Below are 18,088 nucleotides of genomic sequence, written 5' to 3'. Positions count from 1 at the left end.
TATATTTAGCTACAAAAAAGCCTGAAAAAATAGAAGTTAAAGCAAAAGTACAGAGTTTAATCGCAGTAAATGTAATGTGCACATTGTAAGAAGTTGCAAGTTTCAACTTGTCTAGTGAATTTTTGGTCTTAACTGGGCTTAACTCATGGCAAGAAAGTGAATAAGCTTATTTCCTCACAATGTTAATTTTGCTTCCTTTTATCCGCATCATTCTTTGTATGGATTTAAAAAAGGAAATCAATAAGGAATAGTTGATAGTTGTCGATAAATAGTTTGAGGTAACACGCTACACAAACAAGCAGATTTTATAAACTCCCTCAGATAGATCACATGTTGCGTGAGCTTTTAAAATCTCCCAGCACTGCAGGTGATACCCAGCCCCAGTTTGACGTCCATTCTCCCTTCCAGTAACACAAGGAAAACAAAAAACAACTCTTGAAGTTGCTTCAATAAATGCAGATCCTTGATTTAAGCCCTCCAACTGTGATCAGTTTGATAAAAAGTCCTTGTCGCCGCACTAATGTGGATTTTTCATGCCCTCTTCATGGTCATGGACGAGAACAGAGAGTACAGTTTGTCTGAGCACAGTGTCTGTTTTTTTAGAGTTGGGCATGTGTGCGTGTTTTTGGAATACGCTGTCTGTTTTTGAGGGTCTCGGCGTGTTTTCCAAATTGGTCCCAAGAGAGCATTGTGCATGTGCGAGTCACATGTTGAGTGTGTCCATGCTGTGCTGTGCAGGGGTTATGGTGTACAAGGGTGAGCTCTTCCCTCTTTGGCTGTTATAAGTTCACACTCTGCTGTCATTGGTCCGCAGTTTCAGCTGTGTTCCTGTTGGCTGGCAGATGTTTCCTGGATCCCGCCCTCCACCAAACTGCCAGCATGTGACTTTGTTTACATTTGAGTCTAAAGTTCAGTGTCTCACTGAAAGATGGAAGACTGTTCCTTGAACGTCTCGCCTCTCTTTCTCCCTTCTCAAACTTAGCTTCCACAAGCTGACAGTCGAGCTCAGCAGAACCAATTAGAGTGAAGGATCCCTCAGAACACACACACACACTGTTTCAGGTGTGTGTGTGTGCATGTGAACCATCATTAGTCAGGCGAAAGTCATTAGCCAGGTCTACATACAGAATGGTTAATGAGTCTGAGGGGAGCTGGATATATGTTTTTAAGTATGCGTGTGAGACGGAGAGAGAGATTGGTCCTCAGGGGCTTTTAAGAAAAACTGCCTCATTTACTCTTGAGCAGACTGGTTTCTCGAGGGATTTCCCCGTTCCTCTCTTGTTCTCATGTCTGTATATCATCCGAGACTGGCTGCTTAGTGAATGCTTATGTGCAAGGTGTTGGAAGTCTCTGCGCTGTCATTGTCTCTCTTGACTTTGTACTGCAAACATCCTCTTCCTGTAAGACTTTCCTGGGTGCTTGATCCATCATGTGGTTTTCTAGGTGTAATTGATGTGCTGCTGCTGTGTTGAGCTGGTTCGTGTTCTCATGGCAGCATTTACAAGTGGACCAGATCAAATGCCTTGCACAAGAAAGCTGCTCTTGATTGGTCAGAATTTGCATGTGGGAAAAATCCAGGAAGTAAACAAAACGTTGAAGAAGAGTACACTGGCAAGATAAATGTGACACTTTCTAATGTCACAATGGAGGGACAACTATGCAGGTTGATTTTAGCGCTGGTCATTGTGGACTATATTGCTGTCATTGTTCATTTTAGTCAAACCATACAGTTTGAAAACGAGGCGCAGCTCCAACTAGCCGCGATAGCGATTTTGGGGCTGTTTCTGGTTAAACAAAAATGTCTTTCTCTGTATGGATGCTCTCAACAGTGTTGTCAGACACTTAAAAATAATCATCTGAGCCTATCAGTGGCAAAAACAAGCACCTTTTAATGGACGTAAATTGACGGTGCGAACATCCCCCAATTAGTTACATTGCTGTTTTGCAGCTGCAGCGCTCTCACTCTTGCTCAATACTGGGCCAATTTCAAAAATTGCTCCCCTCATTCGTCACTTCGACACAAACACATAGGAAAACAGAGTCCAGGTTGAAAACTACGGATGTGACCCCTTAGTACAACGCTAAGTCTTTACAATACTTTTTCTTTTTCTTGTTTCCCGATGTATACACACCGTACCTTTTTGTGGTTTCCGTAGGATGAATACCTAACTTTTATTAAGTTATTAGGCATTCATCCTAACCTAACTTTTACCTAACTTTTTCATCCTAACTTTTATTAAGTTATTTTTAAACAATATTACACTGTCCTTAATAACAAAAAGAAAAAGTCTGAGTAATTGTCACAATCAGATTGGTTGCAGACCTCTGTATTCGTATCATTTCTCTGCATGTTTCCTCTTTATTGTGCAGCAGTCAGTGCTAGATTTGAATATGGCTTCATGTGTTAAAGCAATATGTTTACAAGCCTTAAGCAGATATCGGCAATATAAGTTGAGACACACTGTTTCACAAGTATACTTACTAAGATTCTCTCAACCTCCCCCTCAAGCCAAATATGTACTTTGATAATGGACTCTCTTTCCTTTTAACAGGTTGAATATGTTATCAGACTTTTCTGTATAAATTTCCGGATTATTATAGATTCCCCCAGGCTTTTTCCAGGAAATCCTCTCCTAGAAAACTGGGGACTGTGCGTGCTCTGCTAAAGTATGACAACAACAGAGAAGATGATTACCCAGCACATGTGACTGTGGCTCTGTGTCAGACAAACAGCCCGCCTTGCTGTGCTGGCCCCCAGACTGTTTTAGTCATACACGATGAGCTCTTAGAGTCAAGGGTGGACACTTCCCAAAGGGATGGGATCATATCCTTTACCACACACACACACACACACACACACACACACACTTTGACACAGAGCGAAATCCGACTCCTCAACCTCTGCCTTGATAACTCGTTGAAGACTAAGCAGCTGAGTTTGAGTCACGTGTGGCAGACAGACTGCATTGGTCCAAGTAACGTGTCTAAATGTAAGCACGAGTATGTTAGGGCTAGCCCGCACTTCCAAGAACCATAGCCAAACATACTCCTACAGTCCTCCTGTTTGTATCTCCTCTCTACAATGTTATTAGATCTGATTACAGCAAATTCAGCTGAGCAGCCAAACCTTCTGTATCACCTGCTGCTAAACCTCAACACTGTGGCTTTCACAGTCTGGATTGAGTTTAGTGCAGCTGAACAGATGTTTCACAGGAGAAAATCAGTTTCTTCTGTATTTGTCGGGCTGGCAGCTGGTCATTTTCAGTACTGTTTTTTTCTCCAAATATCTACAAACACCCACAGCTTCCTCTTTACAGCTCATTCCTCTGTGTTTAATGTGGCACAAAGGCAGTCCAATGCTGTATGTGCCATATTAAGCACAAATATATTTTAAATTAAAGCAGGAAATCACTCTGAGGCAGAATTTACCAACTGTTTTCACAGTTTTTAATAACTACATGTCATCGCTGTCCTGTGAAAACCATGGTTCTCAAAAAGCTTTTTATAAGCTAAGAAAAACAAGCAGCAGTTTTCACTCCCAAACCTAAGACCGAACTGTAAGTGGTGCAAGTTGCAAGTGCTTTATCATATTTAAGGCTTTGAAGGTTCTTTAAAGGTATACGACGCCAGATTTGTAGCTTACTGTTTTCTAAACACGACATTGAAACTTGGCCCCTCCTTCCTACACTGCTTGTGCGTATGGACGTTAAATTTGTTGTGATGGAAAAGCCAATACCTCAACAAGCTAACTAAGCTAACAGCTGACACCCACCTGTCCAACAGAAAGCAGGCCAACTGTTTGTCACTCTTCATATCCATCCCGTCCTTCAGTGCTGGCAGGTGAAAGTAAAAGTATTTACTGTCAGAAGTAAAATGGTTGCTAATCCATGTATTATTGTGTATAAAACGTTATAGAGTATGTCTAAATGTTAGAGGGAAGAGGGAGGGCCGGTGGCTCCCAGGCCCCCTTCTCCCACGGGCTTGGGTTTGGGGCTGTCGGCCAGGCCACCTCCATCACATAGTGAGTACTGCGGTATGACGGTCACCACAAAAGCAGTACCGCGGCTCATGTTTACTGCCGTAAGTTACCGTCACCGCAATTACCGCCCAGCCCTACATCGTAGTATATTTGTGTTTTGGCATAAATTAGATCCGCCGCACAGCATCTATTTAGGAAGAAAATACATCACTTTTAAAGGTTGTTCGCTTGCTAAACTTGTTATTTCCTTTATCAAAAACGGTGGTGAAGAACACCTGGAGCAAATGTGAGTTGAGTTTAAAGGAGTAGATTGCAACCAGCTGAGACTTCTCCTGGTTAGAATTCCTTCAGTGTTCATTGAGGATTTTACTGGGAGCTGAATTATCCACAGAGGTCTCTTCTTCTCGCAGACAAACAGACCTGGGGCCGTATTCACAAACGTTGCGAGAACACTCTCAGAGCGCTCCTAACATAGCCTAAAAAAAAATTAGTGAGGAGTCTTAGCTTAGGATTGATTTAGCAAAGTTCTCAGAGCAACTCTGACCAAGGAAGGGACAGAAACTTTTACCTAAGTGAGGAGGTGTGGTTGACCCTGTTGCTAGGTATGATGCACTAATTTAACAGATGTGATTGGTTGTTAGAGACAAAACTTCCTATGAGCCTGCAAGGTGTGGACACCCAGTGGAAATGTCAGTGTTAGTGTGATCCAAGTCATCATTGCTGCACTGTTGCATTTTTCCAGTTTTTCATGTATCTTAGTATTGTGATCATTTTATTTCTGGCATTACAGCATTAAATGGGAAATGTGTGCGTATCCCTAATGAGATCAACCACACATAGTATCCCTGCACAATCTAATCATTTCAGTTATTCACTTTCATCCAGAGTCTTTGTGTTTTCACCATTTTCCCCTCTGATTAAGAAACTCTTAAGCCTCTTAAAAGTTTTCCTCTTAGGAGCTCTTTTAAGTTCCAAGATGCTCTGCGAATAACTTTTATCTTTACAAGGACTTAGTCTTAACTTTATGGGGAAAGAAAACATCAGAGTTCTAAGAATTTTCTAAGAAGTTCGTCACTAGGAGCAACTCTTAGTACGAGGGATCTTTTTGAATATGGCCCTTGGTGATTTAAACTGGTAGAAACACTGAATAAAACAGTTTTCTTTTAGTGAGGGGCTGCTAACAAAGGTGACTGACACGAAAATGTGGATAGCCCTATCTAGAGCTAGTGTTAGGTTTGTGCGTTCTGGGCTACTGCAGACACATGGCAATCTCCGTAGATGAGGACCTGCTCCCTAAGTAGAGATTAAGGGCTCAGTCACAACGATTCTTACTTTCATGTGATTACACACTAAAAAAACATATATATTCTATTCCAATTCTGCCTGTATATCCCCTTAAATCCTCCACACTGGACCTTTAGATTAAAACTAAGTTGTGACAGACTTGTTTATTGCATGCCAGATAATTGCCTTTTAAGTTAGATGACAAGTTGCGGAGAGGAAATGTCTGGCGCGGTGTTCACTCCACATGAAACACACAGAGGCTAACTGTTAAGCTACATTACATCACTTTTAACAATCTGCAACACTTTCATGTGTTGTTCGCTACCGATCCTGTTTGTAACCAGTAATGTTACCTTCTCTTCACCTTTCTCTCCTCTTCTCTGCTCCCTGTGTGTGTGTGTGGAGGGGCTCAGGCTGTGTGCCACTGCAGACTGAATACAGGGGAAACACTGAGACTTAGTGTGTGACTCATTTTCATAAGCTCTCCTTCTCTTCCTCACAAACCCGACTTACTTACCACAAACAAACACTACTACACAGCAGCCCGTAGTTTTTCAGTGAAAATGTGGTTTCCAGTGAGAAGGTGTCTGATCATAAATCACCTGAACGTACAGGTTTGTAGGCTAAACGCCTCCCATCCATCTCCACCTCTCTCTCCCTATCTGTGCTGCCTTCTTTTTCCTACTTTATGTGTTAACTAAAGCGGTGTAACACACTGTCCTCTATCCCAGTTTGCTCTGACACCATGTGCTGTTACAGCGCAGTAGATGCTGTCCTATTTCCCTGCATGCATTGTGTGCAGTGAGTGTATGGTGTGTATCTGAGTGTATCATTAAGTGAGGGTGTCGACATCTGTGCAGGTGTGATTGTGTGTCTGTGTGTGATTTAGTGATAGTGATAGCATCTTGAGTACACCTAGAGGACAACCTATTGTCCTCCCTACACACGCGCACACACACACACACACACAAAGGTATTCACACCCTTCAGGAATAACCTCAACCTCCACAGCGAGACTGGCAGCTTACACCTCCATTACATGCATGCATGGGCACACATGAGAGGCTATTACTGACACACACACAAAGACCGCAGAGCACACGTGACTACTTGGCAGTCACCCAGATACCCTCTGCTCACATAGTATACTCAATCACTGACGCTCACACACACACACACACACACACACACACACAATCGATGGCAGGTGTCACCTTTATCTCAGCTTTGAAACTGTGGATTTATGGGAATGTGGTTTTACAGTTGCTCACCTTCAGGTGTGATCGCCGTGCATGTGTGTGTCCCGTTCTTACTATAAAAAGCTGCAGACTGAGATTCATCCTCATGCATGATTAAGTACAGTCGATACACTCACACATGTCAGGCTAACAGACTTCAGGAACCTGAAAAGTGTTGACTGTCTGCAGACTTTGAATGACATGTAAATGTCCACATAAGAGACGTCACAGTCAACACACACACACACACACACACAGGCAGGGGGACGAGGCAGTTGGAGTGTATTTTGCTGGTGGGTCTTTAAAAATGGGTTAGTCATGCATTATATATACAACAGGACTTCTCTGTCTTTCTCTTTCTGCCCTTGTTCACCGGTCTAACTCGCTGCTTTTTTCTAATTTTCTCACTCTTGTCTCCCTTTTGTTCCTCCCCCCTCCTCTCCCACCTCGGGAGTAATAAAAAGAACAGAATCTTTTCTAATCACTTCCTTTCAGCAGAACGTGGCGTGTGTGTGTGTGTGTGTGTGTGTGTGTGTGTGTGTGTGTGTGAGTGTGTGGTGAAGATTGTGTCTGTGACGGCGTGAAAGAAATACATATTTTGTGTTTACACGCCTCTTTGTAGTGTGCCGGCACATTATCAATTCCGTCCACCTGAATCCACACACATCATCACTGTGGTTTTTTTTGGTGTGTGTGTGCATCAGTGTGCACTCAACGCTGTGTTTGACCGTTTGTTTGTGTGTCAGTTATGATGAATGGCTGTGTATTTATCACAAAGCACAAGCCATATTAATTCTGTCCCCGGCTCCCCAGCTGTGACAGCTATTGTGTTAGATTGAATTCACACTGTCTGTCTAATCTTCCGTTTATAAATGGGTAGAGAGTGTCGACATCTGTTCAATAGAAAATTAGCTACTTTTTCCTAAAATATACTGTGCTTTAATTTTTGCTTGTTATAATTCTAATGACCTGAGTAGGCTGTATACAGCGAGAGGAGAAACCCAAATTCACACTGATCAGTGATGTAATCAATTCACTTCAGTCTGTGCATGCACACACACTCCTCTATTACTTGTTCATGATTATATAGGCTCTTTAAGATGGCGCTTCCCAACAGAGGAGTACAAACTACCCCAAGAATTTAGGCGTCATGAGATGATTGATATGATGCAAACATTTTTATTTTCTGTAATCATCGGTATATTGTGTTGTGGAAAACTGATTAGGTTTACCCTTTCAGTCATTTCATTTTGGGGAGGGAAGTCACACATGGGTTAATCCATATCAAAGAGGACCTTTCATGCTCATTTTCAGGCTCATACTTGTATTTTAGGTTTCTACTAGAACATGTTTACATGCTTTAATGGTCAAAAATACTTTAATATTCTCATTCAGTCTGTGCTGAAACACCTGTATTCGCCGTCCCCCCTCCTGAAAAAGCTCAGTCATCTCTGATTGGTCAGCGTTTCCGGGTTGTTACAACCTGGCTCTTAGGCTGCAACAAGGAAGGGAGAGTTAAGCTTATTTAAAAAATATTAAATAACCGAATAAACATGGAAGTCAGTAATCAGTCATGGGTGTGTGGAAATGTGTGTAGACAAAGCAAAAGAACAACAGCTTCACCGTCAGGGGAAGTCTGCTGGAAGGTGATGAGCTTTATATCATGAAGCACACTGGCCCAAGTGTGGCTCATGAGGTAGACAACGACCCTGTGCCTTGACCCGCGCCCTGTAACACAAAGAACAGCCAGGAAAATAGACACCTCTGGTGGAGCGGAGGGGTCGTCACAGGGTCTTTCACATCTCAGTGCAGTGAGTCAATCATTGTAATGGAGAATAGCAGCACTTTCTGTCGTGAAAAATCACCAATGAAAAAACCAAGATTACTTTTCCCTGATGTTAGCATGTAGCTACATGTAGCAGTGTACTTGTAGCTCGGGAATGACTGTGTATAGTTGAACATTTTCCCATTAAAAACCACCAATAAAAGCATCTTAACACAGTTATACATGTTCCAGCAGGAATATGATCCGAAATTGTGGAGTAATTAAGATTTCATGTTTCCCCAGACATTAGCATGTAGCCTCATGTAGCAGTGTAGTTTATGTAATGTAAACACTTGCAGTAGCGTGCCTGGAGCAGATTATTGTGTGAAGAGATCTGTCATGCGCTGACATCAGCTTCTCTCAAAAGTAGAAAGTAGAATATATATGATAGAAAAGAAGGAAAGGTGTAATTGGTCCCCTTTAAATCTAAAACAGAGGGTCACAAGAGGTCCAAAAGGTTTGGAGCCACTGCTTTAAGACACTGTTTATTGTCTCTGTAATTATTTTAATGTGGAAAACATGAGAGAATTAGTTGATATGGAAATAAAAGCACCTTGCAGGTGTCTTAGTTCAATCATCCGTCACCTTGCAGCACACACGCTGTCACACTGTGTCTTTGCTGTTACTCCAAAATATTGTGCCGTGATGATTGACTGATCAAGTTTATTGCTCACAGGCAGTTTAAAGAACCAACTTGAATCCTGGCCCTGCAGCTGAACGAAAACACGGATTGTTGCCCGATACGATAACATGATTCCTATATTTGTGTTTTCTTATGATCACAAAGCAGAATCCGTGTTTGTCAGCAGCAGGTGATGCAGAATGATCACTGATGAACCTCAAAGGAAGTTCTCTTGTCATGTTGAATTTCATTTGCATGTGAGAGCAGTGTAAGCTGGGGGATCAATAACATCACACGCGCTCGTGAAGGTGGTATCATGTGTGTGCAGCAGGTTCATATTAAAGGAGTGACCTCTGTCTCGCGGTCCCACTTCACTTGCCTTGTCTTAAATCCCTCTGTCCTAACAGCGTGTCTGTTTTATTTCTCGTCAGAGCGTCCCAGAGTGCGACGAAGAGAGGAGAAAAACTGAAGAGGATGACAGAGGAAGAGGAGAGGAGAAGGAGGAAGAGGATGAAAGGAGCAGTGATGAAGGCTTCATGGGGATGACTCCGCTACTGCAGGCTCACCACGCCATGGAGAAGATGGAGGAGTTCGTACACAAGGTAATGAACACACACTTAGTGTACAGACACGCACACACAGATGCATGTGTATTTGGTTTGGAGGATGTTTGCCGTGCACTCTGCCCCTTAACTTATCTATAGAGACGTTCTGGAGTGCCACACCTTTAAATTCACTGCCCACTTAATTTGTTAATCTCCCTGACAGTGATGCTGACCCTACAGAGATATCAACCAGTTTACTAGTGATTAAAGTGTTTTACTGTGTAGTTACAAAGTGCAAAGTTAATAAAAAAACAGCACATTACAGGCTTCTTCTTCTGCCGCCCAGAACCTTTTTATGTTTAGATGGATTTCACAATGAATTCTCAGAAACCAGTTTATGTCTTGTTGAGGTCTTTTTTTTTTTACCAACTATGTGTCAGTATTTCGAAATTATAACGAACAAGCAGGCAAACATTAAGAGTTGGTGTCTGTTTGTCAGATGACATTGTTGGAATGTGGGCTCATATGGACTCAATAAAGCAGCATGGGCTCACACACACACACACACACACACACACACACACACACACACAGACACAGGGTCTGAAATTAACTTCTTTTCACCGCCTGCCACATTTCTGCTCTGCTTATTTTTTGTACTGTGTTGCTTTGCTAGCATTTTTTTTTACAAACCAAATCTACTGGCACCGACGCCTAACAATGATGTGTTGTAGTGCAAAACATTTTAGCCACATAAAAAAGTCCCACCTAAAAAAATCAATATAAAAATCAATGTAAGTGTGCAGTATATTTGGAATATTTTAACAGCTTTACCTTACACACTAACTGATGGAGGGAGCCGTAGAGAGAGAGAGATAACAGGTTCAGTTCCCTGTCGGAAAAGTCTTTCTGACAGCAAAGTAAAGATGTGAAGATATTCTAAATATACTACACGCTTAAACTGATTTCTTAGGTGGATGTTTTTATAGGTGGCTAAGATCTAACCAATTGAGGCAGCGTTTGCTCAGCCTCGTTTGATTTTATGTACGTGACGCAGGGGATTTGCACCCAAACGTTCCTGTAAACAAATATGGTTATTCAGTCTGTAACATTTAGATCATTTAGACATCATTATTCAGTGTTTGAGAAACATAACATGCACGATAAATTCCAGTTTTCAAATGACTCTGTAGCTTCCAGAGTAGCTCTGTTTTTCAGGGGTTGGAGGATATTGTACACATGCACATGCATTCGTAGATGCGCCTGCCTGTATGTGCAAACAAATGCTACCAATACATTTCAGTTCATTTAGCTTGGGATACAGAGACATTCACAATTGCAAGGTTTTTTTTTTTAAATGCTCTCCCGGGTCAGGAAGGACATCTGCATCACTCTGTCTCTAATTTGACCACATGCTCACTATGCTTTGAGCTACAGAGTGCTCCAGGGATGACGATTTTCTCCAGGCTCACCCAAGTTAGCATCACTTTGGTTCCCTCGTCAAATAGCCTGTGGGATTTTTCCCTTAGATTTTGGTTTATCGCAGAAAATAAGCAAACATTTATGACACTTACATGTTTTGTTGTAAGATAATCTTCACAAATGAACTCCTCTTTTGTGATTTTTGAAGCCTAAATGTAATCACAACAAGTAAGAAGCTAATGTGAGGCTATAAACGAACTACATCACGGTCTCATGTCTTAACGTCGCCCCCACAGCACGGCTGTAATGATGTGTTTAGTCTCATTTAGCCACTTGTTAGCACCCGCCTTTTTTAAGACGCATACAAGCTTCAGAATTCTCGAGTAGGGTATTTACTGATGTGTTTAATATTGTATACCAAAATGTGACAGTCTCTTGAGCCTGTGTTAACCACAGACCTTAAGACGAGGGAACTGTGAGTGGTAAAATGCTAACTCATTTTGGGGTTTTAGGACTCATTTCTGGGGCACTCTGTTCCCTCAGTCAAACTCGACACGAGAGGTAGTTAGCTACTGAAGTTGATACCGTAAACTAGTAGACGTGAAGCTCTTTTCAAACATATACTAACAGTTCTAGATGTTGTTTTTCTGTTGTGCATTTTTCCTCTTTGCCAAAGTGGCGGATGGCCTGACGATTTTACCCTCTATTGCCAACTATTTACCCACATTTGGCGAATGGCGGGTGCTAATTTCAGACCCTACACACACACACACACACACACACACACACTGTGAGTCTGCTGAAATTGCAACCAGCAGGTTGTAAATTAGGGAAATTAATCACAGGAGAGAAACTGTCAAAGGCTTCTCTCTCGCTGCTCTCTCCATCAGGGGTGTTTGCAGTGTCGGACTTCACTTTATTTATTTACATCTCTTGACCCCAATACTGTTCATCTGACACTGACACTTACACTACACACACTCGTGTTTACACACTGTACACAACTCTTACACACACACATCCTATTTCAAGGACACTCAGTAAACAACCAGCTGCTTTTCATAAAGGATGATTTGATCAGGAGTCATTTTTTAATCAACATATTGCATTCACACCAGCCTTCAGGTTGTTTTTCTCAACTTCATTATGACGTTACTATCTGTGTCCTTTCTTAACCAATCAGGTGTGGGAGGGCCGGTGGCGTGTCATACCTCACGACGTGCTCCCCGATTGGCTGAAGGACAACGACTTCCTGCTCCACGGCCACAGGCCGCCCATGCCTTCGTTCCGCGCCTGCTTCAAGAGCATCTTTAGAATTCACACAGAGACGGGAAACATCTGGACACATCTGCTAGGTAATACACACACACACACACACACACACACACACACACACACACACTGCAGAACATTTCAACAGGAAAAACAAAGGGACTCATTTACAATGTTCATGTTGTCAAGTTTTGAAGTTAACTTCACTTAACAAAAATGTTCTTAGCTGGTTCACAGACTGAAACAACTGATGAACAAGAGCTCAAACACACACACACACACACACACACACACACACACATTACAGACACAATGAGGACTGGAGACGGGAGATAGTCCATTTCACAAAGATCATTTCAATAGCGACACGCATTAACAGTAAAATTATAAACATGTTAAAAGAGTTGGTGTTACGTGAAGCACATTTTTTATGAGAAGAACACTTGTCTTCTTTTACAGTCTGAAAGTGTGCGTTTGAGACAGCACTCAACAGACTGGGATGTTAAATCCCATATACATATCTTTCTTTGCCATTTAAATTCCTTCCCTGAAGTTTTAAGAAGTGCCTCTGCACCTCGTCAGTCAGGAGAAGTAGCTCACAATCTCAAATTCTCAGTTTTCTTTTTCTCTCTCTTTCGATGTTCTGCCTGCAGCTCTGAGTTCCTCGCATAAAGGCAACATTTATACTTTGCCACACGGATAATTGCAATCAGACACACAAAAAAATGTGAATTGGACTCAGCTGCAAAACTTTGAGGGTGTGTTTGTGCTGAAATATCAATAGCACAGTGTCTTTTGTTATTTGGACCTTGAGACGGGGCAGATAGAGGCTGCAAGTGATGTTCAACTTATTGTGCTGTAAGCAGCAACAATCCATTCTTTGTGAAGTTTGGCCATCAGTGTTTTTTGTTTCTCTGTATCTGTGATCTGTTTCTTCACTTATCATCTTATCCTTTAGTTAATCTTCATTTCAACTTCTCCTTCTCCTTCTTCTTCTTCTGCTTCTTCTTTAAACCATTAAGCCATTAAGCTAAAGTATCTTTTCTTATCTGTAACTTCTGAAGAGCCAGTTCAGTCTTCTGATCATAGAAGCAGCTGTGTGACTCTCTGCTGCCACCCAGTGGTTAAACAGAGACACTGCACCTCTATGAATTTGCGATACTAGTGAGATTTTGTCAGTAATGCAACTGATGCTTTTTATCTTTTTCTGGTCTGTTTGATTGGATCAATAAATTATGTTTTGTATGTCTCTACTTAGGCATTTAAAATTGGCATTGATTAGCCAGTTGTGATTATCTCAGTGGGGGAGAGCAGTGTTTGTTGGGTACATGTTTGTTGTTATTTATCTTGATTAATATTTAATGCTCTGTGTTCCTGTCTCTCTCCGAAGGCTGTTTGTTTTTCCTCTGCCTGGGTCTGATGTACATGTTCAGGCCCAACATGTCGTTCGTGGCTCCGGTCCAGGAGAAGGTGGTGATCGGGATGTTTTTCCTGGGAGCCATCCTCTGCCTCTCCTTCTCCTGGCTCTTCCACACAGTCTACTGCCACTCTGAGGGCGTCTCCAGAGTCTTCTCCAAGTAAGACGACGACCTGTAGCCTCACAGATTTCACTGTCTTAAGCTCTACGGGAGAAAAATGTCCTTCAGTGTCTGTAATCGTCCACTCTGTGTGTGTCTAGGTTGGACTACAGCGGGATCGCCTTCCTGATCATGGGCTCATTCGTCCCGTGGTTGTACTACTCCTTCTACTGCTCCCCTCAGCCCTGCTTCATCTACCTGTTCGTGGTGTGCATACTGGGACTGGCCGCCATCACTGTCTCCCAGTGTGACTTCTTCGCCACGCCGCAGTACAGAGGAGTCAGAGCAGGTAGAGTCAGATAGTGACATGATATAGATCTTTATTTTGTTTTTTAAAGCTGCTCTAATCAAGCAGCAAGTTTACTTGGTTCTTGTTGGCCAAAAACAAATCTTTACAAGCAGGTTCAAGTACTCACCATCTCTTTCCGTCTGTGTCTGTGTTCAGGAGTGTTTGTAGGTCTGGGTCTGAGCGGCGTGGTCCCCACCCTGCACTTTGTCATCAGCGAGGGTCTGATCAAAGCCACCACCATGGGCCAGATGGGCTGGCTGCTGCTCATGGCGACGCTTTACATCACTGGAGCCTGTCTGTACGCCGCCCGCATCCCCGAGAGGTTCTTCCCCGGCAAGTGTGACATCTGGGTAAGTGACTAAGAAACACACTTGGTGCAAAATAGAGAAAGCTAAAGCTAACTCACCTAAGGAGCTCTTTCTTGGTCACATTTTTCTTTCTTTATGTCACTCTGGTTCTCACGCCAGTTTAATTTACTCTTCTTCTCTGTCCGTCTCTCCTAGTTCCACTCCCACCAGCTGTTCCACATCTTGGTGGTCGCAGGGGCTTTCGTTCATTTCCACGGCGTCTCCAACCTGCAGGAGTTCCGCCACAAGGCAGGAGGAGGCTGCGCCGAGGACGGCACTCTCTAACGCACACACACTTTGACTCAGTCATTCACTCACACACATCTTTCGGGGAGGCACTGGTTCTAACAGTATGCACAGAATTACACACACACACACACACACATAAAACCTAAGACGCACGCTCTCCCCCCTAAACTGAAGGCCGACGCGGCGTGTGCGGTGTGTGTCTGTGTGCGTAATACACAGGACGGCCTCCCAGGGGGCGCGACTAAAACTGACTGACGAGGGGTGTTTTTGTTTTCTCTCTGTCCCTCTGTCTTTCTGTCTGTCCATCCCCACCTCCTCTGGCTCTGTCGCTTCAACTCTAAAACTTCCAAGACGGCGGGTTTTATAAAGCAGTTTCTGAGACTCTCCAGGAAGTATCTCTCGTTTGTTCTGCGGGGAGGCGTTCAAACACCTCCCTTCAATAATGCTACGTTTTCTTCTGTGTTGAGTTCCGACATTTAAGAGTTTATTGGTTTGATTTGAAACGAAAGCAGAATTGTGGCTTTGACAATAAAAACATTTGGGGGTGTGTTTTTTTTTTTGCTGAATGATGTTTTCTAAGTCACACTTTAGATCATTCAGTTATGACAAAAAGAAAAAGATGGAGTGGATTTCTTCCATGGTTGTGGAGGCTGCAGGGGGAGATGTTGGGATCTGGGGTGGGCGGAGGGTTAATAGTCACTTTTAAATGAGAAAAAAAAAAAACTTTTCCATGTAAATAAGATTTCTAAATTTTGGGTTATAGATTTGTATGAAATATATATGAAAAAAAAGAACAAAAAAAATGTTATGATGGCAAGAATAAATAAATATGTTAGATGATGAGTCAACTGAAGATGAGGAGGGGAGGAGTGCAACATGTGGTCTGTATGTGCAAGGACTACAGGTGGAGGCAAGGAGGAAATACACAGCACAACATCTGATCTTACCAAACAAACAGCGACTTCTGGTGTTTCGTCTTCAGTGCAGGCAACACAGAGTCACTTCTCCGACCTAAAAAGTTTTTCCACTTTTGTGTCGACGCTTGCCCTCGTGTGTGTCTGGCGTCACAGAGCCGCAGCACAGATCTCAAATCAGGCCTCGTGAATTTAACATTTGTGCTTAAAACCAAATCTAAAATCAAGAATTTGATCAATAAATAAATAACATGTAGCCATTTTCATTTTTCTCTGTACTGTAAATTAAAGATAATTTCCATGTCACCAATATAAGTTTATTCTTTTCTACGACATGCCCTTAAATAATTTGTAAAAACAAATCAAGGATGACTTGAAGATATTTTTTATAAACGAGGCCCCAAATGCAGTTCATCATCGTCATCGTCCTCCTCCTTTGGACACTTTGTCTGAAAACATGTTTTTCTTTCTGATTGGATTGTATTTTAATTTATCCACTGCAGCTTTAATTTCTCTCTTTTTTTTCCTTCTCTGTTATTTACGACTGTTTTCTCTCATTTAGCCACAGATCATCTGAGGTCAGGGTGCAGAGGCCAAAGTCTCTCTCTGCACTGACCAAAGCAAAAAAATAAAAAAAACAAGTCTGAAGATCTGACAAAGTGAACGACTTTAAGGGCACATGAACCACCTCAGATGTGGAGACTTCACTTGGAGATTTAAAAAACAAAGTGAACTTTTTAAAAGATGTGTTTCCTGGTAAAAACCAAAATCTGGCTCCAGCACAATGGAAACTCTTAAATTCTGAGCGGATCATAAACTGTACGTCTATGATTGTTTGAGATTAAGGTTTGCAAGTTTCTATTTGATGGCAGCTTTTTTTCTGAACAGGAATTTGAACACAACTTTTTCTTTTCTTTATTTTCTGTTTTTATTTTATCTAGTTTATATTAATTTATTTCTCTTGGGGAGCGCATATTGTCTGTTGAAGCACACGTTCCGTTCTGATGGGAGTGTTTGATTGCAATAGACCTTTATATCTGCTGTATTGTTCTAATAAAAAGGTTTTTTGAATCGGTCACTTTGTCTCTGTAGTTTTTATTTTGTGCATGACACTGAACCATGACATAAAAATACATGATCTAATGCACTTGTCACCTGGTGGTGACTATAGTTTGCCATAAAAAAAAGTGTGATAAAATAACATACTATATGATAAAAAAAATTCATTATTTATTCATGGTATAGTAGTTTATTAAAAAAAAGTCATAGCATAAAAAATGTGATTAAAAGAACATGATACAGAATGTCAAAAAATGTCAGTAAAATACGCCATAAAAATGTCATATGAAATCACAGTGAAAATAAATATAAAAAAAAAAACATCTATGAAGTCACGGTATAGTATGTCCAAAATTCTTAAAAAGATATCATGATATAGTACGTCATTTAAAAAAAAAAAGAAGTTATAATATAGTTTGCCGTAAAAAAATAAAATTTAGTGTCCCTCTCACCCGCCCTTTAACTCCTCGCCTTCCGTGAGACGACAGTAATCAGGTGTTGTGTGTCCCGCAGGTGTGAGGGGGCGTGGCCCGGGGAACACAGGGGAACAGCAGTGTTTCGGTAGTTTGGGGATTTTGTTTTGTTTATGAATAAAAATGCAAGAATAAGGTTTGAGCTGAGCTGTCTTCTGGGGAGATAACCACGTTTAGTTTTTTGTTATTGTGGCACCTTGTCCAGCTGAAGACAACAGAGAAACCAGTGTTTACTGGGGACCAGAACGACCGAACACAAGTTAAGCCGAGTCCTCGAACACGACGTCTGGTGAGTTTTATTCGTTACTGCAATGCACTGCTTAGTCCTAGTTTATATTTTTGTATTTTGAAGGGAGGACACTTAACATTTTTATCTCATGAGCATTGTTTTCAAGCGCGTGTAGTTTGTTTCTTTGGTGTGCTCATGAAGGCTTTAAAAGCGACCGACATTATTGGCATTTCCTCTCTTAACCAGGTGCCTCTCGGATTGTAATTGTGACCAGTCTTCAACTGAAGCTGATTGGCATAGCACAGTCTGCCACAGAATGTCACAAAATATATCAAAGTATAATATGCTATGCAAAATGTCATGTATAAAGTCATACTATGTGTAAATTATTTTAGAAACATGTCATAGCATAAAGTGTCATACAAATGTGATAAAAACAGTCATTATAGTATATGATAAAAATGTGAAAAAAAACAGTCATAGTATAATATGTCATAAAAACGTGATAAAAACAGTCATAGTATAGTATGTCATGAAAATGTGATGAAAACAGTCATAGTATAGTATGTCATAAAAATGTGATGAAAACAGTCATAGTATAGTATGTGATAAAGATGTGATGAAAACAGCCATAGTATAGTATGTAATAAAAATGTGATAAAAACATTCATAGTATAGTATGTCATAAAAATGTGATGAAAAACAGTATAGTATGTCATCAAAATGTCACAAAACAGTCATAGTATAGTATGTGATAAAAATGT

General features: G+C 41.4%; 1 protein-coding gene across 1 annotated transcript in view; it reads left to right on the top strand.

Annotated features, from left to right (window-relative positions):
* The window catches only part of adipor2 (adiponectin receptor 2), a 39,869-nt gene extending 23,231 nt beyond the window's left edge, over positions 1 to 16,638 (top strand). Inside the window, exons 3-8 of the mRNA XM_050036124.1 lie at positions 9,380 to 9,550; positions 12,099 to 12,270; positions 13,578 to 13,764; positions 13,866 to 14,053; positions 14,210 to 14,403; positions 14,557 to 16,638. Coding sequence (XP_049892081.1) covers positions 9,380 to 9,550; positions 12,099 to 12,270; positions 13,578 to 13,764; positions 13,866 to 14,053; positions 14,210 to 14,403; positions 14,557 to 14,685 — 1,041 coding nt within the window. The 3' untranslated portion in view covers positions 14,686 to 16,638. The remainder of the gene's footprint in view (positions 1 to 9,379; positions 9,551 to 12,098; positions 12,271 to 13,577; positions 13,765 to 13,865; positions 14,054 to 14,209; positions 14,404 to 14,556) is intronic.
* Positions 16,639 to 18,088: the final 1,450 nt, after the last annotated feature.

This window comes from Epinephelus moara, chromosome 23 (assembly GCF_006386435.1).
Source record: "Epinephelus moara isolate mb chromosome 23, YSFRI_EMoa_1.0, whole genome shotgun sequence".
Classification (NCBI taxonomy): domain Eukaryota; kingdom Metazoa; phylum Chordata; class Actinopteri; order Perciformes; family Serranidae; genus Epinephelus; species Epinephelus moara.
The sequence above is the reverse complement of the archived record's forward strand: the minus strand, read 5'-3'. Positions and strand labels throughout refer to the sequence as shown.